General features: G+C 49.1%; 2 protein-coding genes across 2 annotated transcripts in view; one reads left to right on the forward strand and one right to left on the reverse strand.

Moving 5' to 3' along the window:
- TCERG1L (transcription elongation regulator 1 like) overlaps positions 1–27,933 on the reverse strand; it is a 478,247-nt gene that overhangs the window by 22,415 nt on the left and 427,899 nt on the right. The gene's annotated exons all lie outside the window — the stretch shown is intronic.
- SYCE1 (synaptonemal complex central element protein 1) lies at positions 19,604–24,585 on the forward strand (the record flags this gene model as incomplete). The annotated part of the gene is given in 12 exon segments (NM_001038149.2): positions 19,604–19,672; positions 20,316–20,375; positions 20,691–20,765; positions 21,388–21,435; positions 21,664–21,718; positions 22,376–22,465; positions 22,713–22,776; positions 23,531–23,597; positions 23,675–23,795; positions 23,867–23,977; positions 24,128–24,215; positions 24,440–24,585. Coding segments are annotated over 12 exon segments (908 nt in total), but the record flags the coding sequence as incomplete, so codon positions are not given.

Genomic DNA, 27,933 nt, shown 5'->3' on the forward strand with positions numbered 1-27,933 from the left:
GTAGAATTAGCAAAGAAGTTCTCCTGGGGGCATTTTCTGTTTTCCCCAAATACACCCTCCATTTATGCTCCTCTTCACAAACCAAGATGGCCAAGGCACACTCAAAGCATGTCCCCTGGACTGAGCTGCAATTCTGCATCCTACTCTGGGTCAGAGAGCCTCTGTCTAGGTTTGAAAGAAGCAACACCACCCCAGGAAGACAAAATAATTTAGTGTCCGGAGGTTTCGCAGCCACTACCCCTGAGTCTGTCCCCAAATCAAGCCCACACCTAGAGAGAGTCAACTGCGGTGAGAGAAAAGGAAACACTCTTTTAATACTCCGACAAAGTATATGTTTATGCTGCCTGCACCCCACCCCAGTGCAAGGGCTATGGTCAGCGAGTGTGGGCAGCGAGGAGGGGTCAATGTGCCCTGAACCCTGTCTTCATACGAACCACGAGTTGAGCCCTTTACTTCTACATACAGAGTTTTCCAGAATCCCCAAAAATTAGCTACTGAGAACGTGCGAGCATGGCTTCTCTGCATGCTTATGAGGTAGTGCCGAAGAAACACGTGACTCCAAATTAAGATTGCTGTAAAACTATATCTTTAAACACCCAAGAAAACAAGAAATGAGCTGCACTCCAATGCGAGTGTGGAGTCTGGTTTCTTCAGAATCAGATTGATGGGACACTGTGCATCTCTTTGTGGCCTCAACTTGCATGGAGCAATGACTTAATATCCACTTTCGCTATGCTGACCTACCTGTAATGCAGGAGACTCAGCTTCGATCCCTGGATCTGGAAGATCCCCTGGAGAAGGGCAGAGCTACCCACTCCAGTAATTCTTGCCCTGAAGAATCCCAAGGACAGAGGAGGCTGGCGGGCTACAGTCCATGGGGTCACAAAGAGTCAGACACAAACCGTGCACACAAAAGCATCTCGAGCTCCTACCTTGTACACAGGTCAGAGTCTAGTCAACCAGTTGTTTCTCTCGAGAGCCCTGCAGTTTTGTGAATAGCCTGCACCCTGAGTCTTCGGGGCCTCCTACCTGGGCCGACGGACACTCCATGGATGCCTGCTACGAGAAGATTGTGTGCACGTAGGTCACTTGCCATGAGATTTTGGTTTGTCCTTTCAGATCGAAGCATCAATATTCCCTGCATTTATTTCCTCCCGAAAAAAGATTATGAAACTTGTGGCTTTCTGAGAGGGAACCAGACGTCAGCATAAATCCTGAGACCGCACAATCACTCCGGCTCACTACAGCAGGTGTCGTTTTCTTGGAGTTTTGAGTGACTGGATCACTGCTCCCAGTTCTGTGAAGCTTTCACCCTCATGGAGAACGCTGAAATCTGGCCACCAGGAGACCACTGCACTCTGGAATCAGTTCTTAATAGAGCTCTTGACCTTGGGCTTCTTCACTGGTCCTTTATCAGATCTCAGCCTGCCTCTCACCGCCTTTGACCCTGGCGTTCAGAAGCACTTGGCCTTCAGCGGTTATCGTGAATCCCCCTGTAGAGACACGACGAGAGTGGCGGGACGTTCCCGGGCCCTTGCTTTCTGGCAGCAGACGCGTGGCTCTGAGATGAAGGCAGGTCTGTCTGCCCTTGCAGGACCGGGATGGGGGGTGTCTGCTGCAGAATCTTCTTCTTTGGGGGCTCCATTCAGCAGTCAAGAGCACACCCAATGTCCTGGAGTAGTAAGTGTGGCAGTCACCTAGGAGAGTCTCTCCTCTCATCTCCCATGAGAGAAGAATGTATTTCCGCTCTTTATGGTAATTCATGGTTTGAAAAAAAGAAACTGAAGTCGCTCAGTCGTGTCCAACTCTTTGCAAACCCCATGATTCTGTAGCCCACCAGGCTCCTCCGTCATTGGGATTTCCAGGCAAGAATACAGAAAGTGGGTTGCTCATTTCCTTCTCCAGGAGATCTTCCTGACCCAGGGATTGAACCCGGGTCTCCTGCATTGCAGGCAACACTTTACCTCTGACCACCAGGAAGTCCCTTAAACAGTAATTCATAATTCAGTTCTGTTCAAGTCTGTGATGCCTCTGCGGAACGTGCGCTCAGCTTCACGAGGCAGGTAGAGAGTGGCCTTGCTGTTTGCCTGCAAAGGGAAGGAGGGCGGGTGTCTGGCTGGAGCACAATGGGAGATGTACTCTCAGCGCCGGGAGGGGCTGGAGAGACCCAGGAGCTAAGGGAAAGGCAGCCGCACAGCCAACAAGGCCCGGCCGCCACGATTCCTACTAAAGCAAACATCCTCAGATGATGGGCGGGGCCAGTCCGTGGCTCTGAGTCCATCCAGCTCTTAGACACTCGCGGGAAAGGCCCAGCACAGAGCAAATGCCCAAACGCCCAATGAGGAAGTTTGTTTGCCCATTTTTAAACCTTTTACTATGGAAAAGTTCTATGTGACAATGGAACAGGCTATTTAACCCTCCCAGATACACATTTCCCAGTTTCAACAACTATCTCAAGGCCAGTATTGATCACTTTTAGTTCTCATTACCCTCAACTCGGAATAGTTTGAAGCAAACCCCAGCTATTGTAAATATATCAGGACACACGACGAAACTATAAAGACATTTTAACAGCAATCATAGTCACACCTAAAAAATAAACAACACATATTAAAAAAACAGCTTACTGTTATCAAAGAGCTTCTCAGACATTGCTCAGATTTCCTTGACTGTTTTATTTTAAAACTTTATTTCTCAAGTCAAGTCAAGATTGTTTGTACACAGCTCTCCGTGACTCTCTCCTAAATTATTTTAATCTGTAGGTTTTTCCCTTTTGCTCCAGCTTTTTTTTTTTCATTTGTTTTTAAAGACATCAGAATTTCTTCTTAACTGTGGAATCTCCCACAGTCTGGACCTTGGCTTGGGATATCACTGGATCTCCAAGGTGTGCTGTAACTGGTTCTTCTGACCTGGTAGGTTCTGCACTCTCTAGCAGATCTGGAGGCTGTATGAGTTGAGTTTGATAAGTATTTGGGCAAGAATCCTTCACGGTTGTATTGAGTTCCTTCTGTCAAGAGGCATCTGATGTCTGATCCTCTGTCTTCTGTGATGTGAGCAGGTGACTTGCCCTCATCCTTTCTTTCTAAAAGGACTTTTTTCATGCTAATGTTTCAATTATATTATCTCATTTGCCATTAGTACCTTGACAACTTTTATAAAGCAAAACATACCTTCATAAATCATTTGGTTCCCTGGGGGTGTACTTCAAACAGAATACCCAAAGTAAATTATTGATCCTTCCCTTTAATTTTTGGAGAACAAAATGGCAGCCCACTGCCAGGTATTCTTGCCTGGAGAATTCCATGGACAGAAGACCCGACGGGCTACAGTCCATGGGGTCGCAAAGAGTCAGACACGACTGAGCGACTCTCACTCATCACTCACTCCCTGTATACTGATTCTCAAAATACTGTGTCGTTTCTCTTAGCACCATTCTCCAGCAATGACAGATTCATTATCATTTCCTAGATCTACACATAGTTGGTACGTTTCAATCCTCTTCGTTTTTAATTTTAGCCTTTATAGAGACAAAGTGTGTCTCTGTCTTTGGTGATTCTTGGGTAGTTATCAGTAGGATGTGCACTTTTTCAAAATGTAGGCGTGCATCTTTTCTATGTAAAGATATTTTCCTTGAACTATTTTTATGTTTGTTCTATTTCATTGCTTTGAGTTTCCATATATTGGTGACGCAAGTACACTGCTTGGCCCCCAAAGTGTTTCTTCCCCTTTTATTTCCAATTTCTTGGATCTCTGGGATGTCTTTCCTATCTTTCTTTGGTCCAATGTCCCGTTTCCACTGAATTTGTCTGTTCTGAACGTGCTGCTATTTCATAGCATCCACCATCTTCTTTGAAACTTTAGCTCCTGTTCAAAGAATCAGGTAAAGTTTCATCGGACCGGGGGCTGTCTTCCCGCTTCTTCTGCCTGTGTGCTCGTCTAGGCTGTGTTCTCCTCCTGTTCTCTCGCTGGACCTGATGTGGGGCCAGATGGTGACCGTTGCTGCAGCTCCAGGTGGACTGGAGTGACCTGATGGGGGCAGACGGTGACCGTTCCCTGCAGCTCCAGGTGGACTGGAGTGACCTGATGTGGGGCCAGATGGTGACCATCGCTGCATCCAGGTGGACTGGAGTGACCTGATGTGGGGCCAGACGGTGACCGTTGCTGCAGCTCCAGGTGGACTGGAGTGGCCTGATGTGGGGCCAGACGGTGACCGTTGCTGCAGCTCCAGGTGGACTGGAGTGGCCTGATGTGGGGCCAGATGGTGACCCGTCGCTGCAGCTCCCAGGTGGACTGGAGTGGCTGCGGAGGACGGAGACCCAGGACGGCCTTGCTGGCTCTGGCCCTGGCGCCTGCTCTCGTGCCACCGCGCGGTGTGACTGTGCCCTCTGCTTCCTCACGTTCCCGGACCGCCTCTCCCCTTTCCTTGGTATCTTATCTAAGGAGTGTTAAGATTATGCTCGCGTCTGTTTCTCTGAGTTCATCCTGGTTTTATCCTGCAGGGGCACCCTGCTCACTGACCCCCGTGGTCACCTGGCCCGTTCGCAGTCAGTAGCCGAGAGGTGCCTCCAGCTTCAGTGTCCCCGCTCTCAGAGGCCACAGCCAGCGGCTGCTCCTCTGTCCAGGGCATCACAAGCTCCTGGGGTCAGGGCCCTGGATGGGCCTCTGGCTCCTCTCAGCTTCTCTGGGCGGCTGCAAACGACCTGAGGGTCTTGGTGCCCTGCTCACAGTGTAAGTTCTGGGACCCCTCGCCCATAATTTTGTGAGGACACTGCAGGCTTCTTGTTCTAACAGCTCTGCCTACTTCTGTGTGAGGACTCAGATAGGTTAAAAAGCATCCTTCGCTGCATTTCATGTCAGGAGGTCTGTTTGGTCTTGAGCCTCAGGAACAGGGGAGCCCTAAGCATCGTGTGTTATATGACAGATGCGATCAGGTCGTCACGTGTCCTCCAGGGCCCCCGAAGGTGACTCTGGCTGCAGCCAGCGGGGGCGGGAGGGTGGTCTGGGTTTCGCTGTTGTTGGCACAGAAGTGACGCAGCAGCCTCTGTGAGATGCACCCACAGCCCTCAGGCTGAGGGCCCCCCGGCCGCTTCTCAGGGCTGAGAGCGTGGTGACCTCACGGATGCGGCTAGAAATGGCCTATCAAAGGCACCGTGGGGCGGACGCTGGTGGGCCTGGCAGTGTCTCCTGTCACCTTTGGGGGACATCGCTGGTGCGCTGAGGCTGCCAGTGCGAGTCCCCAGACGAGGGAGGCGGCCGCACAGGGTCCGGGACCCGCCTGAGGACCTTTAATCTCCAGGGAGTCCTCTCAGCTTTAGCTGACGAGCCCTTAAGATGACCATGTAGCACCCGCAGAGTCGGGCTGGGGGCAGATGTGGGGTCGGGCCTTTCCAGCAGCACGGTCGCCTGTCTCTCTGGACCGGGAGCCTGCTCTTGGTGCTCACAGGGGCTCCTCCACACCCCAGAGGGGCCAGCTTCTGGCACGGAGATACGCCTTCCCAGGCGGCCTCCCCAGGAAGGAACGCTGGCCTCCGAGACCAAGCATGCTGCAGCTGCACCCCTCCATCCTCCCAAGGCCCACGCTGACCAGGCTTCAGGAGGCGGGGGTCATGGGGGGTCTGCTCACTTCCTCATCCCCTCCCTCCACCCGCGTGACTCCTGGTTCACAGCGCTCTGAGCATGTGACAGAAAGGCTGGGTGAGTGTGGTCACCCCCGTGGAAGGGCTGCTTGTCCTCCAGAGAGCAGAGAGGAGCTTCCGTAACCCCAGAGCCCTCCGGGCAGGTGTCACAGCATCGAGGGTTGGGGGTGGGGCCAGGGCAGGACGAGCAGGGCTGAGGGGAGCAGGGCAGGGTGGGCATGAGGGGGTTAGCCAGGCAGTCAGCGGTCAGCAGTCAGACAGAGCAGAGGGCAGTGAACTCTGGCTGGAGGAGTCCTGAGGTCTGAAACAGCCCAGGCCACAGCTGGAGGCCTCAGCCTTCTCCTCCAGGGGTTCTGTGTCCCTGCCCATGTCAGGGCCTCGTCTCTGCCCATCCTGGAACCTCGTCCCTGCCCATCTTAGAGCCCCATCCCTGCCATCTTAGAGGCCCATCTCTGCTCATCTTATAGCCCATCCCTGCCATCTTAGAGCCCCATCTCTGCTCATCTTATAGCCCCATCTCTGCCCATCTTAGAGCCCCATCTCTGCCCATCTTAGAGCCCCATCCCTGCCATCTTAGAGCCCCATCTCTGCTCATCTTATAGCCCCATCTCTGCTCATCTTATAGCCCCATCCCTGCCCATCTTAGAGCCCCATCTCTGCCCATCTTAGAGCCCCATCTCTGCCCGTGTCATGGCCCATCTCCCGTGTCAGAGCCCTGTCCCTGCACACTGTGGAGCAGGGCTGCTCTATTGGGCTGGGGACAGCACTTCCTGCTCAGCTCCCATGGCTCCCTGATTGGGGTGAGAGCCCGATGTACCCTGGGCCATGACTCCATCCTGGGGGGGCAATCCTTCTCAATGCCAGCGTTGGCTTTGAGTCTGGACCTCCACGTAGGTGGGCAGTGCCAGCTGAGCTGGTGCCCTGCACCCCAGCCCACCGGGGGCCTGGAGACCACCTGACTGATGGCCAGCTTCTGACAGCAGCCAAAGGCACCCTCCTACGCTACAACAGCGAGGCTAAAAACTAGAGAACACAGATCTTTCCAAGTTGGCCTCATCCGAAGACCATTTGTTACAAGCCACATGACAGAGTGTCTGAGGCCCCACAAGGCAGAGATTCACAGAAACTTTGATTCCTGCAGAATTTATATCATGTCTCACACCGGAGTTACAGCCTGGCAGCATTTTGATGATAAATCCTAGCCCTCTTTGCCAGAGGAAAGAACAGATTCTCCCATCGATTAAATTAAATAAAAGATGAGATGTCATCCGGCTGAACAGAAGGCTGGAACCCAGCCTGGGGAAGGGTTGGTGGGGATCGTCAGAAGCGCCAGAGACAATGAAGGAGAAGTACACCATGACTGTCATCACCGTGATTGTCACTGTCGTGTCACTGCCATCCTCACCAAACCACCACCACCACCACCATCAACACCAACATAACTACCATCACCATCACATCACCATCAACGTCACCATCATAACATCAGCACCATCATCACCGTCACCACCATCGTCACCACCATCTTCGTCACCATCACCACCATCAGCTGCATCACCATCACCACCACCACCACCACCACCATCAACACCATCATAACCACCACCAGCAGCATCACCATCATCATGAAGACCATCACCATCGGCATCAACACCATCATCACCATCACAACATCACACCATCACCATCACGTCACCATCAACGTCACCATCACAACATCACCACCGTCGTCACCACCATCAGCTTCGTCACCATCACCACCATCAGCTTTGTCACCATCACCATCACTGTTTTCAGACCTGTCATTGTGCTGAGGAACTTACATGCCTCATTTAAGTTCTCCCAGCTGTAAAATGAGCCTCAAAGGGTTGTGAGAAGGACTAAATGAGGTGCAAGTAAAGTGGGAGGAGAGGGTTTGACCTGTTTTCAGCAAGTATCAGCGTCCTCTGATGGGGCTGCAGGGTCTCTGGGCCGCGCTGTGCTCCTTATCTCTGTCCTTCGCCTCAGCGGCATCTGGCATCGTGCCCCACTGGAATAATGAATAATCATAAAAAGCACGCCAAGGAAATAGGCATTCAGAGTTGTTTTATGTCCAGGAATCATTTAGGAAGATGCAAGCCTATGGATCTCAGCTCCTGCGGATCTTGAGGATAAATAACCACATGTCCAAGTTCCATGCCCTGGCAGGGAACTCATGTCAGCTGCCAGGGACCTGGACCCCACCCTTGTGACCCGCTGGCCGGGCACGAGGAGGGGCAGAGGAGCGATCAGGGTTTTGGGCAGCAGGAGCCGCAGGACACGCCACCCTTAACCCTTTGGGTCTCGGAGAACAAGCCCCAGATGATGGCTGTGGCAGGAGTAGACACAGTTCCTGCCAGCCAGGGCTTTCCAGACCTTGGTGGGCACGGTGGCCATCCTGCCCCTGCTCATCAGCAGCAGGAAAGGGAGGTTGTCACCTGCAGGGAGAGGCTGGTGGGACCCGCCAGAAGCATCTGCTTTTGGCATTTCCTGCTGTACATTTTTATGAACAAATTGGACAGAGGTGCAGGAGGCCGGCTTAGCACATCTATGGGGACTGCAAAATTGGGAGACAGAGCTAATAAACTGATGGCAGAAGCAAGATGTTTAAATATTTCAACAGGACTGAAAAACAGGCTCACGTTAGCATCACAGATGGAGGCGTGTCGGGATCTTCCTGTTCAAACTGTTTTTCCAAAGACGTGGTCCAGCGTGTTCCCTCACCTGCCCCATGCGGCAGGCGTGCATGCTGAGTCGGTGGGAGGGGCCTTAGATCTGGAGAAGCGCACCCTCCACTGTCGGCTGCTGCGAAGATCGCCGCCTTCTGAGCCAACCTCTCCCGCCCCTCTCCGCCCCTCCTCCCTTCTTTTCTTCCTTCTCTCTCTCCTCACCTCCCCTCATAGACTGGACAGTGAAAACAAAATCAAAAACAAAAAACACTTTCCTTTGAACTGTAACAGGCAGCTGGTCTGTGGCCATAATTTCTTCGCCAAGGTGACCATTCCAACCCCAGAATGGCCATGCTGAACCATGCAGGAGCAGAAAAGGCGAGTTGTGGGTCCAAGAACTGGCCTCCAGGCAGGGACAGAAGTACCAAGGCCAGTGGCCCGAGTACCTCCACACCAGATAAACACAGGAAGTCCGTCGTCTGCCAAAGAATGCTGCCTCTGGAATCCTGCTGTACTGCGTCTGGTCTCGAGCATCCACCGGAAGCCTGTGCTGTCCTGGGCTCACGGGCAGGGTCAGAAAGCCCGACACACGTCTCATGAGCGGTTCAGCTGCTGGAGCTCAGAGCGGTTCTGGGGGAGGGGCAGAATGGGAGCAGGAAGGGGCAGAGCTCAGGGCGGGGCTTGGCCCCCTGTCTCCCAAAGGGGTGCAGGAGGCAGGGGACATGCCCCTCCCCTCGCAGCGAGGAGCCCCGGCCCTGCAGTGGTCCCCACCCGCACAGCCACCCCAGGGCCCGGTACCCAGCCGGGCCCCTGGGGCAACGCCTCTCACCCTCCGTATGATGTTGACTTTACTCTATTTTTCAGTATTAGGATTTACTTTTAGTACCAAGCTTTTCAGACTTAGGATGTAAAAAATATTTTAGCAAAGTTTGCTTTGCTTTTGATTGACTCTAATTGAACCGATTGCTTTGCGGTCTGGAAGGCGTCCAGTGGTTCTGAACAAAATACTTCGTGGAAAAAGCTGTAATCCGCAATCACACATGTTCCTATTAGTCTTGTTTCGAGTTAAAACAATGCAAGACTTGTTTCCACACTTCTATTTTTAACTAATGAAAATTATTACAAAGAAACCTAATTATACCGTTTGGAGTGTGATACAATGGCAAATCCACTGGCAATTTTCTTTTTTCAAAATTCCACATAATGGCATAAGAAGCGAAGAATGTAAGTTCGAAATTGTTGGTTTATAAATAAGATTCCCTAATGGGCTGAGCAAGCAGGTTGTTTTTCTTTGCACATTCTGTGTGAGGTTGGATTAATCCACATTATAACCCTGATGCGTGGCAACCCTTGTTAGATGTAGCACATGCTACAATATTCCACACCCCTAGCAAGTCCCAAACTGCTAACCTGCGTGTCTTCACGGCACCCTGGTCAGAGCTGGAGAAGCTGCAGCCTTGGTGGGTGTCAGGAGGTGAGACTGCCCTGGCTGGGTAGTTAAATGACTGTATGACTTAATGGAGCTTCCCAGGTGGCACCAGTGGGAAAGAACCCACCTGCCAATGCAGGCGACGTAAAGACTCGAGTTTGATTCCTGGGTTGGGAAGATCCCCTGAAGGAGGCATGGTCACCCACTTCAGTATTCTTTGCCTGGAGAACCCCACAGACAGAGGAGCCTGCTGGGCTGTGGTCCATAGGGTCACAAAGAGTTGGGCATGACTGAAGCAACTTAGCACGCAGCACCCGTGACCTGGATGGTTGTTCTCTCTCCCAAATGCGGGGATAGAGACATGCCCAGAGCCTCCTGTGCATTGCCCTGGCCTCTGTTCCTATGTGCTGGGAGCACCTTCCGAGTGGTGACAACCACAAATGTCTGCAGACGCTGCCACAGGCCCCCCAGCAGCAGACCACCTGGGGAGCCCTGATCGTGACCTACATCAGGAAACCCGGACGTGCATGGTGTGCGTGCTCTCTCCCGCAATTCCTGGGGTGCAGCAGGCTTTTGAAATGCACTGCCCCGCTGTTCTGGACCTGTGAGCACCCAGGATGCGAGGAAGTCATGGTGCTTCCCAGCGCACTTCTCTTTAGACTTCCGGGAAAGGTGGCCTCTGATCAGAGTTGCACTGGCCTGTTGACATCACTGTCTGCAATCCTGGTCCTGGAGGGTGGGGAGTTGTTGTCAGTCACTAGGTCGTCCAACTCTGTGTGACCCCGTGGACTGCAGCACACCAGGCTTCCCTGTCCTTCACCATCTCCTGGAGCTGCTCAAACTCATCCATTGAGTCGGTGATGCCATCCAACCATCTCACCTCTGTCACCCCTTCTCCCGCTTGATCTTTCCAGCATCAGAGTTTTCTAATGAGGCAGCTCTTGCATCAGGTGGCCAAAGTATGGAGTTTCAGATTCAGCATCAGTCCTTCATGAAATTCAGGACTGATCTCCTTTAGATGGACTGGTTGGATCTCCTTGCAGTCCAAGAGGCTCTCAAGAGTCTCCTCCAAACACCCACAGTTCAAAAGCATCAATTCTTGGTGCTCAGCCTCTTTATGTCCAACTCTCACACCATACATGACCACTAGAAAAACATTCTTGACTAGCAGACCTTTGTCAATAATGTATGTCTCTGCTCTTTTAATATGTTTCTAGGTTGTCATAGATTATCTTGCAAGGAGCGTCTTTTAATTTTGTGGCTGTACCCACAGAGGGGTCTGGTGTCAGAGCCAGGATGCCTTTTGGGCAGCAGGGGTCCAGTCGGCACCTTAGGAGATGGGAAGAGGTTGCTTGAGGATGAGGTGCTGGGCGGACCACTCCCAGGCAGGGCCGTGTCAGGGAGCAGGAGGGAAGGAGGTGGGAGTAACAGTGTGTGTTTGGTCAGATGCTTTCTTCCAGCAGCGAGCATCAAGGTGTGGTAGAAGGAGGTTTCCAGGTGCTTCCAGTACGAGGAGTAGAAGCACGAGGACCCCGTCAGATGGCAGTCAGACAAATGATGCGAGCTACCGGGTCGCTGATTCACAAAGGGGGCTCTCTCTCCTTCCTCTGGGCCGCCCTGCCTGGCCCCTGGCCGTGCCCACGCTGGGTCCTGCTTCCTCCTGTGGCCACCCCTGGGCTCACGGTCACCTAGCTCTCCCTGTCCTTTGCAGAGTCCCCAGGGTGTGGTCCTGTCTCACTGCCATCACTAAATCCTCCCTTTTGGGCTAAACCCCCAGACAGTGCTTTCTGCCCTCTGGGTGTAGATAGAATAATTTCCCCATGACTGTCTTCCATGCCTTTGTTCAAAGTCAAGTCATCTCTAAAAGCCAAAGTGGAACCAGGTTCAAGATGCAGTGACTGGTCCAAGTGACAGATTGGCTCCGTCCGCTCAGGTGGCAGTGGCGGCTGGCGGGAAGCCTCGGGCGCTCGGCCTCCTTCCCAGGCCGTTCTGAGCGCTCTCAACCCTCAGGCCCCACCGAGTCTCCCTCCGGCCGTGCTGTCCTGTCGGGGCTTTGGCTCCACTTTCTGCCCCAAACGCAGCAAAGCAGTTTGTATCCCAAGAGCCAAGTCTCATCTGAGCTGTGCTTTGCAAAGTGTTCAAAGACTCTGCTCCTTCCAGGGGCCTGGAGGGCTTTGAAAGGTCACAGTGAGAATCAGGTGGGTCTCCAAAGTCTCAGTTGACTCTCTGTACTTGTGCCCTGAAGGACGGAAGGCCACGTGAGTCCCAGTGCCGAGGAGGCGGAGAGACAGGACGTGGGCGCCAGACACCTGCCCCAGATCCTTCTGCCGCTGGAGGAGCGAGTGACCCACTTCCGAGACATGCTTCTGGAGAGAGGGTAAGGGGGCCCCTCCGTGGCTGCCTCGGCGGGCTGGGGGGCGAACTGGCCATCGCCCCCCTAGGACCACGTCCCTTCCTCACTGAGCTTTAGATAGGCTGCGTGCAGGACATTCAGGGGCCAAAAGACACGCAAAGGGACCAGTCCTAGGAGGGGGCGAGGCTTTGGGGGTGCGATGCGTCACAGGGCGGTTCTTGCCACCTGTCCACGATGCAGCTGAGAGGTGAGCGAGATGCGGGTCTCCCGGAGGGGACGCAGGTTGCAGCGCTGGTTGGTGTCAATGGCCTTCCTGCAGGAGCCCAGCCAGCTTCTGACGTCCAGCCCTCCACGAGACACACCCTTGCGGTGACCTCACTCAGGGAGGGGCTCGCACCCTCTGGGTCAGCCCAGGGGTTTCGTGCAGGTGGGATGTCTTCATGGTTGTTGACTTCTGACTCACCTTTGAATTGAAGGGGGACATGCATTTTATAATTGAATCTCCTTCCAATGACTTTTATTTCCTGGTTTGGCTTTTGGTATAAAATGAGCCTGATACAGTAGTTCAGCCCAGTTGGGTTTCTTCGTAGGATGAGCCCGAACGCAGAAGGCAGTGATGGGAGCTGGTGTGTAATGATAATTATTATGAACACTGTAAGTGGCCTGGCAATGCAAAAGCAAATTCCCTCTGCAGGCAGCACCCAGGGCAGGCTGCCTCCTGGGAGGCCCCTCCCAGAGCAGGTGCAGCCGAGAACCGAGGGGAGGGTGGTCTGTGGAGACCCTGACTCCCCTGGGGAGAGTCTGAGCAGGGCTGGCACCTGGGCAGGCGGGCCCACAGGCTCCCCGGAGCTGAGCCGGTGTGAGCTCTTGAAGAACTAGGAGAAGGAGATTATCTCAGCCGCCCTCCGAGGGCCCCTGTCTCCTCTGCACCATGAATTTTAATGTGTGCGTCGCTTATCTGTCTGGAGACACACTCAAAAGTAAAATACAGCCCTTGGCGCGAGGACCTGGAGGAGAAGCAGGCTTGTATCTGAGTGGCAATGCCGTGTGTTTAGTGTGAAGTCATGAGGACGCCTACGGGCAATGAACTCACACGCACAGGACGCGTTCCCGATGTGACGGAGGGCAGCCTCTTAAAAAACATGATTTTAAGAGTTATACTTACTAGGTTAAAATGCTGGTTTTTTTAATTTAATTTTTTTATTTTTTAAACTTTACATAATTGTATTAGTTTTGCCAAATATAGAATCCCTTCCCATGCAACTTTCTTCTTTCTTTCAAGATGTAGAGTGATTTCATCACAAAATCCTGTAGGATGGGATGGCCTTGGAAGCAGCTGATGCTCTTGTGAGGGATGTATCTTTGTGTGTGTGTGTGTGTGTGCTGTGTGTAGAGGTGTGTGTGTAGAGGTGCGTGTGTGTGTGCTGTGAGTGTACACACATGTGTTTGTATATCTCTCTGTGTTTCTGTGAGTGTATATATGTGTGCTATGAGTATATAACTGTGTGTGTGCTGTGAGTGTATACACGTGTCTATCTGTGTGTCGTGAGCATAGTGTGTATGTCTCTCTTGTGAGTTCTGTGAGTGTATATATGTGTGTGTATATGTGCTCTGAGTGTATACACGTGTGTGTCTGTGGGTGTTTGTGTGTGTGTGCTGTGAATGAACATGTGTGTGTCTGTGTGCCATGAGTGGTGTGTGTCCCTCTGTGTGTTCTGTGAGTGTATATGTGTGTGTGTCTGTGTCTGTGTGTGCTGGTGTACACGTGTGTGTCTGTGTGCCGTGAGTGTATATGCATGTCTCTCTGTGTGTTCTGTGAGTGTACATGCGTGTGTCTCTGTGTGTGTGTGCTGTGAGTGTACACATATGTGTGTCTGTGTGTATCCTCTGTGTGTTCTGTGAGTGTATATATGTGTGCTATGAATATATCACGTGTGTGTGCTGTGAGTGTATACATGTGTCTATCTGTGTGTGAGTGTATATGCATGTCTCTCTTGTGTGTTCTGTGAGTGTATATATGTGTGTGTCTGTGTGCCATGAGTGTATATGTGCATCTCTCTGTGTGTTATGTGAGTGTATACTGTGTGTGTTGTGCTATGAGTGTATACACGTGTGTGTCTTGGGTGTTTTTGTGTGTGTACTGTGAGTGATACATGTGTGTGTCTGTGTGCCATGAGTGTATATGTGCATCTCTCTGTGTGTTATGTGAGTGTATACTTGTGTGGTGTGTGCTATGAGTGTATACACATGTGTGTCTGTGTGCCATGAGTGTATAGGTGTGTCTTTCTGTGTGTTCTGTGAGTGTACGTGCATGTGTCTCTCTGTGTGTGTCCTGTGTGTACACGTGTGTGTCTGTGTGCCATGAGTGTATAGGTGTGTCCTTCTGTGTGTTTTGTGAGTGTACATGCGTGTGTCTCTGTGTGTGTGCTGTGTGTACACGTGTGTGTCTGTGTGCCATGAGTGTATATGTGCATCTCTGTGTGTGTTCTGTGAGTGTATATGTGTGTGTGTGTGTGCTGTGAGTGTGTACACGTGTGTGTCTGTGTGCCGTGAGTGTATATGTGTGTCTCTCGTTTTGTTCTGTGAGTGTATACACATGTGTGTCTCTCTCTGTGTTCTGTGAGTGTGTATACGTGTGTCTGTGTGTGTGTGTGCTGTGAGTGTGTACACGTGTGTGTCTGTGTGTGGTGTGTACTCCCTACCGGGCCCACCACAGACCCCACGTGGCTGATGGGCAGGGCTCCCCCGAGCCCTTCTCTCACTCCCTGCTTGGCCCTCACTGCCTTATTCTCAGCCTCCCCACGTCAACAGCAAAGACGTGACCTCTCCCCCTGGCTAAAGAGAGGGAGGATAAAAGTGAAAGTAGGAGACATTTTTAAAGTACCACTTGATGATCACATGTTAATATCTCTCACTGCTGTTCTCTGTTTTAATTGTTGTACTGTTGTTACTACACAGGAGCATGTCTTGTACTTCAGAACTTCACCACTAGGATATTTGGGGGTAATGAAGAATTGTATCTGCAACTTATTCTCAAAAGTTCATGATTATTAGCAAATGTAAAATTGGGGTGCAACGGCATATTACAGCTATGTGTTCTACTTCTGCAACTTTTAAGTAAATTTGAAATTTTTTAAATAAGAAGGTAAAAAGTAGGGGCTCATATAATAACATAGGCAGTTGTACCCTTTGAATTTTTTTTATTAACAATATACTTAGTTGACTTGTTCAACAGATATATTCTGCTTTCCCACTCTGTGCCTTACTTATAATATGCGATAAAGAAAAAAAAATAAAGGTGCAGCTCACTGCCTAGTCTATTAATAATACCTGGACAAATGGTTGCTCAAGAAAACTATAATTCATTTTTGGGTCACCTAGGGAAGTCTATTAACATTTAAAAGTAAAAGTAAAACCATATGCAGAAGTATACAGTGAGAAGTAAAACATTCTCTTACCTATCCTTCCACTTCTACTTTCCAAAAGAACTACTGTTGAAAATATTTTTGTGTGATTTGAGCCAGAAATCTTCTAGAAATAAGACACATATTATTTTTAGACTGACAAATATTTTTTTCACCTCTTTTTGTAGCCAGATGGGATTCTATATTATACTGTTTTGTACTTCTTTCCTTTCAGTCTATCTTGGATCTCTTTCATTGTTAATACATATAACTCTGCCTCCTTTTCAATGGCTGCACAGTATTCTCTTGTGGGCATGAATCATAAGTTCTCTACTGATGGGCATTCAGTTTCCCATTTTTGACATAGATATGTAACCAAGCATATCTGATGGATAAATTCATAGAAGTGAAATTTTGTCTTGAAAAATGTTGATGCAGCCACCTGTCCTCCAAAAGTTTGCATCGGTTTTCACAGTCTTTCAGTGTGCATTAGTGCCTGTTTCTCTACATTGTAATCAACACAAGGCATTATCAGACTTACTAATCTTTACCAAGCTGCTAGATACAACATGTCATTTTCATCTTTTTAATTATGACTAAGGGTTATACATCTTTTCAGATATAATTAACGTTTAGTGTAGTTTTTGCTTACTTGTTTTCTCTATTTTTCCATTCTTCTGTATAAATGATTACTTACCTTCTCTATTTTGATTGGATGTTTGGGTTGATTTTTTAAAACCTTTTTTATTATGGAAAAGTTTAAGCATATACAAAAGAATATAGGCACATGAAGAGATACTCAACATTGCTAATTATTACAGAAATGCAGATCAAAACTACACTAAGGTATCACCTCACACTGATCAGAATGACAATCATGAAAAAAAATCTACAAATAATAAGTGCTGGAGAAGGTGTGGATACAAGAGAATCCTCCTATACAATGTTAATCAACCCTGAATACTCACTGGAAAGTCTGATGCTAAAGCTGAGGCTCTAGTACTTTGGCCACCTGATGCAAAGAACTGACTCATTGAAAAAGACCTTGATCCTGGGAAAGATAGAAGGCAAAAGGAAAAGGGGGCAGCAGAGGATGAGATGGTTGGATGGCATCACTGACTCAATGGACAAGAGTTTGAGCAAACTCCGGGTCATAGTGGAGGACAGGAGCCTGGTGTGCTGCAGTCTAAGAGGTCATAAGGAGTCAGATATGATTTAGTGAGTGGACAACAAACAAGATAAAAAGAATGAAATAATGCCATTTGCAGCAACATGGGTGAACCTAGAGGTTATCATACTAAATGAAGTAAATCAGAAAAAGACAAATATCACATGATATCATTTATGTGTGGAATCGAAATGCAAATATAGTCAACAGGACCCTACTTATAGTACAGGAACTATGTTCAATATATTCAGTATTTTATAATCTATAATAGGAAAGAATCTGAAAATGTTTATATATAGATTTATAACCAAATCTTGCTGTGCAAGGAGAAACTTACACAACATTGTAAACCAGCTGTAACTCAGTTAAAAAAAAATTAAGAACTAAGGATAATTACCCTGTGAACTCATCTTTCAGTTTTGGCAGTTATCAGCTCTTGACCAGTCCTGTTTCTTCATTATCCTCAGCTCCTCCCTACCACCTGCTCCACTGTTTTATTTTGAAGTACCCCAGGCATCATAACATATCCATAAATATTTGCATGTATATCTCTAAAAACTAAGTACTGTTTTCAGAAAAGTAACCACTGTGGCATTACCGCTTCTGAATGTGTGTGTCAGTCGCTTAGTTGTGTCCAACTCCTTGTGACCCCATGAACTGTAGCCCACCGGGCTCCTCTGTCCGTCAAATTCTCCAAGCAAGAATACTGAAATGGGTAGCCATTCCCTTCTCCAGGGAGTCTTCCTGACCCAGGGATTGAACCTGGGTCTCCTGCATTGCAGGCATATTCTTTACCATCAGAGCCACCAGGGAAGCCCCACATCTGAAGAACAGCTACAATAATTCCTTTGTTTCAAGTATCTGTAATCAGTTTTCAAATTTCCCTGATTGTGTCATCAATATTTTAAAAAGTGTATTGGATTGAATCAAAATCCAAACATTGTCCATTTATTGAGATTGGTTGATACATTTCTTTAATCTCTTTTTGTCTGTAAGGGTCTTCCTGTCTCCTTTTTCCCCTAAAATCTTTTTAAATTAAAGAAACTGAGTTCTTTTTCCTGTGAAGTTTCCCAGTGTGGATGTTGCTAATTGCATGCACATATGCCGCTTAAATGGTCCTCTGTCCCTGTATATCCTCTAAATTGGTTATTTAGATTGATAGGCGTAACAAGTGTTAGCATTATTTTTTGACAAGAATCCTCCATTGTATTTTTACATCAAATAGCTCATGATGTCCAGTTATTTTTATTGTCATGTTAATAGCACTAATAATAATTGTCTGGATCTACTAATTTATTAAGGATTAAAACTAAATGCCTATATTGATTATAAGCAAGTTAATATGAAACACATCTATTTCTGCTTTATTGACTATGCCAAAGCCTTTGACTGTGTGGATTGCCAAAAACTGTGGAAAATTCTGAAATATCAGACCATCTGACCTGCCTCTTGAGAAACCTATATGCAGGTCAGGAAGCAACAGTTAGAACTGGACATGGAACAACAGACTGGTTCCAAATAGGAAAAGGAGTACATCAAGGATGTATATTGTCACCCTGCTTATTTAACTTATATGCAGAGTACATCATGAGAAATGCTGGGCTGGAAGAAGCACAAGCTGGAATCAAGATTCCAGGAGAAATATCAAGAACCTCAGATATGCAGATGACACCACCCTTAAGGCACAAAGTGAAGAAGAACTAAAGAGCCTCTTGATGAAAGTGAAAGAGGAGAGTGAAAAAGTTGGCTTAAAGCTCAACATTCTGAAAACTAAGATCATAGCATCCAGTCCTGTCACTTCATGACAAATAGATGGGGAAACGGTGGAAATAGTGGCTGACTATTTTTCTGGGCTCCAAAATCACTGCAGATGGTGATTGCAGCCATGAAATTAAAAGATGCTTACTCATTGGAAGGAAAGTTATGGCCAACCTAGACAGCCTATTAAAAAGCAGAGACATTACTTTGTCAACAAAGCTCCGTCTAGTCAAGGCTATGGTTTTTCCAGTAGTCATGTATGAGTGTGAGAGTTGGACTATAAAGAAAGCTGAGTGCCAAAGAATTGATGCTTTTGAACTATGGTGTTGGAGAAGAGTCTTCAGAGTCCCTTGGAATGCAAGGAGATCCGACCAGTCCATCCTAAAGGAGATGAGTCCTGGGCGTTCATTGGAAGGACTGATGTTGAAGCTGAAACTCCAGTACTTTGGCCACCTGATGCAAAGAGCTGACGCATTTGAAAAGACCCTGATGCTGGGAAAGATTGAGGGCAGGAGGAGAAGGGGATGACAGAGGATGAGATGGTTGGATGGCATCACCGACTCAACAGACATGGGTTTGGGTGGACTCCAGGAGTTGGTGATGGACAGGGAGGCCTGGTGTGCTGCAGTTCATGGGGTCACAAAGAGTCAGACACGACTGAGTGACTGAACTGAACTGAATATGAAACATATATATAGAAAAGCTATTTGTGTTTATATGTTTAAAGATACATCATTAAAATTTCTCACTATTCCTTCTGAGATTTCTTTGGGTAATATTCTCTATAAATCTATAGTTTATTATGTCACCTACCAGTTACAGTGACTTCTAACTCCTTGTTTCCAATTTTTAATACTACTTCTTCTTTTCTGTTTTTACATCCTGAGCTTTGACCAAGCCTTGAACAGTATCAACAGTAAGAGTGTACCCTTTCTCTTGCTCTGAGTCTTAGGAAGGGGAAATCTATGGTGTCAATCACCCTTTAGGAAAAGATGACTATGAAGGAGTCTCTCTGATTCATCTCTTTTGCAGTGTCTCCCTCAGGTCAAGGAGCAGAGGTACCACTCTGGCTGGAGACCGGCCCTCAGCCCACCTCAGTCCCAGCCCAATTTATCAGGCCCTTCCTTAGGCTTCTCATTATTACATACTAAAATGTTTGGTTTTGTCTCCACAGGGCAGGCCGAGTCTTCACAGAAAATTGAAGACTTGATGGAAATGGTGAAGAAGTTGCAGAAAGGTCACGTGTCTCCTCTATAACTGAGGCTCAGCCCGAGGTTTGGAGTCAGGCAGAAGTGGAATCAATTCTAAGCCACCTGATTCACCACCTTGGGAAATTAACTCATTTGTTCTCTCTTAGTTTCAAAAGTTAATTTTTTGAAGTAAAAATATGACTCCATGATTCAAAATTTAAGTATAAGGGGATAAAATGCAAAACATTTTCCCACAACACAGTTTCAATCCCCTTACTGGCCATCCATTTGGCTCCCCCTATACTCTACAGAATTTCCAGGATTTTGTCTTTACCTTCCTTCCATCCACCTCAACTCTGCTCTCTTCTTGCTACCAGGCACCGTCCGCCCATGTTCCTATCTCGAGTAGGCCTTTGCACTGACTGTCTCCCACCCCTACCCAGGGAACTGCAAGGCTTGCCCTCCTCACTTGATTTGGGGCCCTCAAGAGGTCTTGCCATATCTGAAGGAGCACTTCCCACTCCTTCACTTTTTAATCTGTGGTTCCTCTATTTCTCTTGAAGTTACCACAACCTGACTCGGTATCTCTATGTGCTGCTGCCTCCCCTCCCCAGAATGTGAGCCTTGGAGGGCATCCACCTTCCTCTGCCTGCCCTGTCATTTTCACTCAACCTCCTTTTCTCCCTGCAGTGGGAAGCCTAGAGCCCAGGGTTGAGGTCCTGATTAACCGGATTAATGAGGTTCAGCAAGGTGAGCTCAGGACCTTGGCTTGTCTGCCAGGAGTGGTTACATGATTTGCAGAGCCCCTTATTCAGAATTACTTAGTGTTTTGAAACAAGGGAGCATTAAACCAAACATGGATTGGTCCATCCAAAGACAGGAGCTGCAGTCACATGTTTAGTAACCTGGCCCTGCTGTCAGCTGAGCCCAAGAAGGGCTTTGGCTCCAGGAGACTTGTTTCCTGCTCTGTAAAATCCTCTAGGGGCCCCTCTAGGTTTACTTGAAGACAAGTGTGAAATGTTTGCAAGGACAGACACTTACATGATGTCCTATGGTTTGGCACAGCAAAAAAGAAAGCTAGTGAGGAGCTGGGAGACGCCCGGACTGTCTGGGAGACCCTGCAGAAAGAACTGGACTCATGTAAGCCTGGGGGGGATCACCCAGAGGTCCCCAAAATGTCACACATCCTTGAACCCAATATTACAGACAGTCAGCATCATTTCTGTGGCCAAGCACTCCTGCACCCTCCCCAACTTCAGGGCCTACCAATCTCCCCCATCCCACTCTATTTTGGGGAGCGTTCCTGAAACACCGCCAAGCATACTCCCACATCAGGACCTTTGCTAGGCAGATCCCCCATATAATACAGATTCCTATGGCCTGAAGACATCATTCAGCTCTCAGCTCAAATGCCCCTTTCTCAGAGAGGCTTTCCCCAATCTCCCCACTCAGAGTCAGCACACGGCCCCCACCTAGTCACATGCCCCTTACTGCTTGATGTGTTTCTTCACAGCCTTTACCCAACTTGTTGTGAAGTGTTTTTCTCTTCCCTCCATGTAACTGCACTGGCATTCCACAGGGTCCTCTTAGCCACCCTTTATCAAGCACCCTTTGGTGCCCACAGGGAGCATGCACACAGGAGGGGAAGGGGACTTACCTCGAAGGGGGTCTACATTTGGGGTTGGGGCAGGGCTTGCCAAGCCCAGCCTCTCGGGTACAGTGGGTGGTTGGTGATGCCCAAACATGTTCCTCTGTTTTCCAGTGAGTGGAGAGAAAGTACGCCTGAAAGAGATCTTGAGCAAAAAACAAGGTAATTGCACCTACTTTATCTCCAGGTTTTTGCCTTTTCCACCCTTCAGAAACCCACTCTATAGCAGTGAAAGCCTTCTGAAGCCTGAATCACCTTGCCTCCCTCCTGTGGCTTCCAACAGAGTCCCATCAGCTCTTCAGGAGACCTCACATAATCTGGTGTTTTTACCCATGCCCAAACCTCAGCCATGATGGGCTCTCACAGGGTCCTAACTTCCTCTCCCTGCAGAGACCCTGAGGGTCCTCCGGCTCCACTGCCAGGATAAGGAGAATGAGGCACAGAGGTAAGAGCTTCCACCTAGCCCCTGTTGAGCGCTACCCCTTCATTCTGGTAAAAACAAAAAAGAACTAAGGGAAATTGGCCTTAGACCCACAGCTCTCATCTTCTTCCTCTATAAAATAGGGAGACCGTGACTCCCAACAGTAGGTCGTAGTATTGATTACCATCTTATTCACTGAGATAATCATTCATTTGCTAGAATGTCAATTACATTCCTTCAGCTGGTTTTTATTCTGTGCTTTTTATAGTTTCATCTGTCCCTTCATTTAGGTATCATGCCAACCATCTGTCCACCAGCCTCTCTCCATTCACCCATTATCCTTCTATTCACCCATCTCTCTAGCTCCTGAGTGCTTATATTGCTCATTTCATGACCAGAGACCTCCAAGCCCCTAGCATACCAACACTGAATATGTTTGAGGAATTCACATGAGATCAATATGTGTGTGCTTGTGTGTGTGACCACACCCACATTGATCTCCCTAATCTTCACAATGACATTCCAGAGGACATGTGTTCATACCACCCCAAAAGTTACAGAAAGAAACTCAATCTGGAAGGCTACAACAGATGTCAAGAGAAGGAAATGGGAGCTCCACCCCAGGCCCCTCCTAGGGAGAGATTATTCAGAAAGCATGGTGACTGCCTTGCTTCTTGCCAGGAAGCAAACCATGCTGCAGGAGTGCAAAGAGCGGATTTCTGCCCTGAACTCCCAGATTGAGCAAGAAAAGAACAAACAGAGGCAGCTGAGGTAAGGTCCGCCTCCCAAGGCACGGGGGGCTGGGTGGGTTGTAAGCGGGGAGGGGGTAATACTAGGAATGGGAATTAGAAGACCTGGCTGAGCTGAAGCTTGGAGGGTCAAGGAGGCAAAGGCGCTTGCAGCAGAGTGAAGAGCACAAGCAAGCTCCCTCACGTCTGTGCATAAAGACACCGGGGTGAACCAGGTTGGGACGGGTGTCCCAGGCCACAGCCCCTCATCCTGTGTGTTTGATTCCCAGGTTGGATTTCGAGGAGCAACTGGAGGACCTGATGGGCCAGTATAAGGACCTGTGGGAATTCCACGTGAGTCACTCAGAGCTACTCTCTCCACCCTGCACAGCTTCCCTGGCAGCACTAGGCCCAGAGCTGTGTCACCCCCAGGCCTCCCTCCTGTCGATGGCCACACCCAGCTCCTGAGCAAGCCCAGCAGCCATGTGTCAGAGCCGCACTGAGCCTAGCCCCTCAGCACCCTCACCGCCCCCAGGTGTTGCCTTCTGCACCGGCCCTGCCCACCCGCCTCTGGTGCCTCCCAGGGGCCTTAAGAGCTCAAGAGGAGCTCTGAAGAACTGAGGAGGGGCTGTCCATTAAGGAGATTCATGGGTGTCTCTGGGGCCATCACAGTCACAGGGAAGACAGTGGGGAAATTAGCAGGCCACTATTTGCCACCTAGGGATCCCAAACAAGAAAATAGGCAGAGAGAGTGCAAGTCAGGATGGACAGACTCAGTGAGGTCACTGGAGGGAAGAGTAGGAGCTGCAGTGCTGAACTGATAACTGAGTCTCCAGAGAACAGGCTTGAGTTTTGGTGTTTGCAGGATGCCCTTGCAGAATTCCTGAACACTAGCTACTTTATGAGCTTCTCCTGCATAGCACCACAGGTATCTGGGGTAGAACAATTCCAGACAGAGGGAATGGCCAATGCAGAGGCCCTGAAGCTGGACTGTGCCTGGCATGCAGGAAGTGAGGCATATGAGTAAAGACCAGATCCAGATTGGCTTCTCTGAGGCACGTGGGAGAAAGCCAGGAGTTGCGGACAGGTCTCCTTTATTATCCATCAGAAACCAGAGCGGCTGGCCCTGGAGATCAGCACCCTGGACAGCGGCAAGGAGCAGTTGCTTAAGGAAGGTGAGGCCTGGAAGATGGGGATGCCCTGATCTGCCCTGCCCTGCCCTGCCCTGCCCATCCGTTCCTTTCTGCTGCAGAGAAGCTGGTGGAGGCAAAGCTGGAGGATGTGAAGCATCGTCTGTGCTCGCAGTTTGGAGCCAAGGGCCACACAATCAATGAAGGGCTCTTCCTCCGCAGCCCGGAGGCAGCAGCTGTGGTGTAAGACATGGATCGGGAGGGGGGAGTGAGTGGAGGGGAAGAGCTGCCAGCACCCATGGCCCCACCCTCAGTCATCTGTTTGAGGAGGAGAACAGGAAAGCCCAGGAGCTGCTGGAGGCTGCTGCCCAGCGCCAGGAGCAGCTGCAACAGAAGTGTCAGCAGCTGCAGCAGAAGAGGCAGAGGTGGGCATGGAGCCCTTCCCCCGAGTCCCAAAGGAGAAGGTGGCTGAGGGAGTGTCTGCTCCCTTCTAGACTCTGTCTCTTGGTCCCTTTACAGTCCTACCCTTCTCCCTCCACATCCTCCTACCCCACTCCCGACCTCTTTCTATCCAGGCTGAAGGAGGAGCTGGAAAAACTTGGGGTACAGGTCCTTGCCCAAGCCCAGAGCAAGCAAGAGGAGGAGGCTGGCCTAGGAGAAGCTGTGAGTCCTGGAATCCAGTGCAGGGAGCAGAGAGCTTGTGAGAGGAGCTGTGGGTGGGAAGGCACCTCAGAAGATGGTCCTCAGGGAAGGGCATTTCCAATGGGACACATCCCAGGCAAAAGTGCAGAGGCTGGCAGTGGTAGGGTGAGGAGGGGTAGGACCCATGGAGGGTGTGGGCACAGGGATCTGATGAGACTCCTGCCTCAAACCCTGACCTCTCACAGGCCAATCCCAAGCCCCTTGGAGTCAGTGAGGAGAAAGACCAAGAGCCATCCACCAAGTAGCACATGATGCCCCGAGGCAAGGAGAACCCACCCTGCACTGGAGCTTATGACTTGGACTTCAGTAAATAAAGGCACTACTTCAATACAACTGCCTCATCTGACTCTGTGCTAGGCTCGGGGAGGAGGGGTATCCATCCCGGGACACCTGGCACCTGAGTCTGAATGAAAGCCTGGCCACACTCTGCCTCTTGTCTTCAGCCAGAAACCCACAGCAGACACTCAGTAAATGTTTCCCTAACCTCACAGTCCCCTGACTGCTCATCTCTAGCACTTGACATGTTGTTCTGGGTCCCCACGCAGAGGGATACAAGACTGAGACCATCTTACAATAGGCCCACAGGTTCTGCACACCCACCCTGTGATTGTCTTCCATTCCTTATTCAGGCGTGGACCACACAGAATCCCAGAAATATCAACAATGAGGGCCAAAGTGCTGGGGTCCTCAGCCAGTCAGTTCTGTGCCCACAGTACCCACTGATTAGCTGAGAAAAAGAATTGTAATTGGACCTAAATGTAATTTGAGACATTACTTTGTCAACAAAGGTCCATCTAGTCAAGGCTATGGTTTTTCCAGTGGTCATGTATGGATGTGAGAGTTGGACTATAAAGAAAGCTGAGTGCCAAGGAATTGATGCTTTTGAACTGTGGTGTTGGAGAAAACTCTTCAGAGTCCCTTGGAATGCAAGGAGATCAAAGCAGTCCAGCCTAAAGGAGATCAGTCCTGGGTGTTCATTGGAAGGACTGATGCTGAAGCTGAAACTCCAGTACTTTGGCCACCTGATGCAAAGAGCTGACTCGTTTGAGAAGACCCTGATGCTGGGAAAGATTGAGGGAAGGAGGAGAAGGGGACAACAGAGGATGAGATGGTTGGATGGCCTCACCGACTCAACAGACATGGGTTTGGGTAGACTCCGGGAGTTGGTGATGGACAGGGAGGCCTGGCATGCTGCAGTTCATGGGGTTGCAAAGAGTCGGACACGAGTGAGCAACTGAACTGAACTGGGAACAAAATCTATACCTGAGACACTTGTTACAAGAACATAGTATGTTATCCTCAGTGTTCTTGGACTCAATCATTCCAGGAGTGTTGTGTGCTTATGGCGTGTTTCAAATCCAAGGAATGCATCAACTCAAGGGCAATGATGGGAGTCAAAGTCTGTGCTCTTGAGTCAAAAGACAGTGAATTCATAGGTACAAGGAGATTCCATCTCTTGAAAGGCTTCCCCATCCAGGTAGGACATAAGGAGGTAGATAACCTCAACAATTCTCATTTCTGTATACATGACCAGTTACAGAAATGGATTTATATCTGTCTCTGTAACTTTCTACTGGAAGAAAGTGAAGAACTAAAGAGCCTCTTGATGAGAGTGAAAGAGGAGAGTGAAAAAGTTGGCTTAAAACATTAAAAAAAAAAAAAACACTAAGATCATGGCATTTGGTCCCATAACTTCGTGGCAAATAGAAGGGGGCAAAGTCAAAGCAGTGAGAGGTTTTATTTTCCAAGGCTCCAAAATCACTTCGGATGGTAACTGCAGCCATGATATTAAAAGATGTTTGCTCCTTGGAAGGAAGTTATGACAAACCTATACAGAGAATTAAAAAGCAGACATCACTGCTGACACAGGTCCGTATGGTCAAAGCTATGTTTTTCCTGTAGTTATGTATGGATGTGAGAGTTGGACCTAAAGAAGGCTGTTGTTCATTCACTTCCGATTCTGCGACACGATGGACTGCAGCACCACAGGCTTCTCTGTCCTTCACTATCTCCCACAGTTTGCTCAAACTCATGTCCACTGAGTTCATGATGACACCCAACTGTCTCGTCCTCTGTCACCCCCTTCTCCTCCTCCTTCTTCCAGCACCAGGTGGCCAAAGTATTGGAGCTTCAGGTTCAGCATCAGTCCTTCCAATGAATATTCAGGGTTGATTTCCTTTCAGATTGACTGGTTTGATCTCCTTTGCCGTCCAGGGGACTCTCAAGAGACTTCTCCAGCACCACAATTTAAAAGCATCAATTCTTTGCAACTCAAAGGTCCATATAGTCAAAGCTATGGTTTTTCCAGTAGTCACGTATGGATGTGAGGGTTGGACCATAAAGAAGGCTGAGTGCCAAAAACTTGATGCTCCTGATGCAAAGAGCTGACTCATTGGAAAAGACTCTGATGCTGGGCAGTGAAAGTGAAAGTCAGTCAGTCATGTCTCTCTGTGACCCCATGGACTATACAGTCTATGGAATTCTCTAGGTCAGAATACTAGAGTGGATAGCCTTTCCCTTCTCCAGGAGATCTTCCCAACACAGGGATCGAACCCAGGTCTCCCACACTGCAAGTGGATTCTTTACCAGCTGAGCCACAAAGGAAGCCCAAGAATACTGGAGTGGGTAGTGTATCCCTTCTCCAGTGGATCTTCCTGGCCCAGGAATTGAACCAGAGTCTCCTGCATTGGAGGCGGCTTTGTTACCAACTGAACTCTCAGGGCAAGATTAAGGCAAAAGGAGAAGGGGGCTACAGAGGATGACATGTTTAGATAGCATCACTGACTCAAGGGACATGAATTTGAGCAAACTCCAGAAGATAATGAAGGACAAGGGAGCCTGGCATGCTGCAGTTCATGGGGTCACAAGGAGTTGAATACAACATAGTGACTGAACAACAAAAACAAACTGGTCATGGAATCATAGCTGGTATTTATAACGTCCCTCACCTTCCACCACACATTCTGTATCCCTTTGCCTTCATTAAGCAACTCAGTTGTTTGTGCACTTTTACCTGGTGGAGTGACCCAAACCTTTATTCCTGAAAGATGTGGGGTGTTAGTACTCTTGCTGGGTTGAGTTGTTATAGTTTTTCACTGGCATTAATCACAAGACATGGTAGTACTGAAAGAAGCTCTAAGGTGTATCCTGCATGATAGCCTTGCTTTCTTTACTTCCAGTGTAGGGAAGTAGTCCAGTTTCCTCAAAGTAGTCAGGGTCGATCACACCAGCCAGCACAGTAACTTCCTCCTTTGCCTGTTGATTCACAGGCATAAGAAGCCCAAAGTGGCTGAGCAGCAGTCTTTAACTTCCAGTTCAATGGAATCATCATTATATCTTCCAGTAGAAGCATTCCTCCCTCTGGCACTAAGACCTCCGGGCCAGTGGAATATTTGGTTGTGGGAACAGGAAGCACAAGTCTCCAGCAGATCACTAGGGATAACAGTGAGTGTTACCCCTCCCACTTCACCCCGTGAGTTTTGGACCTTTGAATGCTGGCCACAGGAGACAACACCATAAATTAGACACTCATTCAGAACATACACAACCTTCTGGAGAACCCTGTCCCTGCCCTGCAGATCAGATCAGATCAGATCAGTCGCTCAGTCGTGTCCAACTCTTTGAGACCCCATGAATCGCAGCACGCCAGGCCTCCCTGTCCATCACCAAGTCCCGGAGT

This window comes from Bos taurus, chromosome 26 (assembly GCF_002263795.3).
Source record: "Bos taurus isolate L1 Dominette 01449 registration number 42190680 breed Hereford chromosome 26, ARS-UCD2.0, whole genome shotgun sequence".
Taxonomy (NCBI): Eukaryota; Metazoa; Chordata; class Mammalia; order Artiodactyla; family Bovidae; genus Bos; species Bos taurus.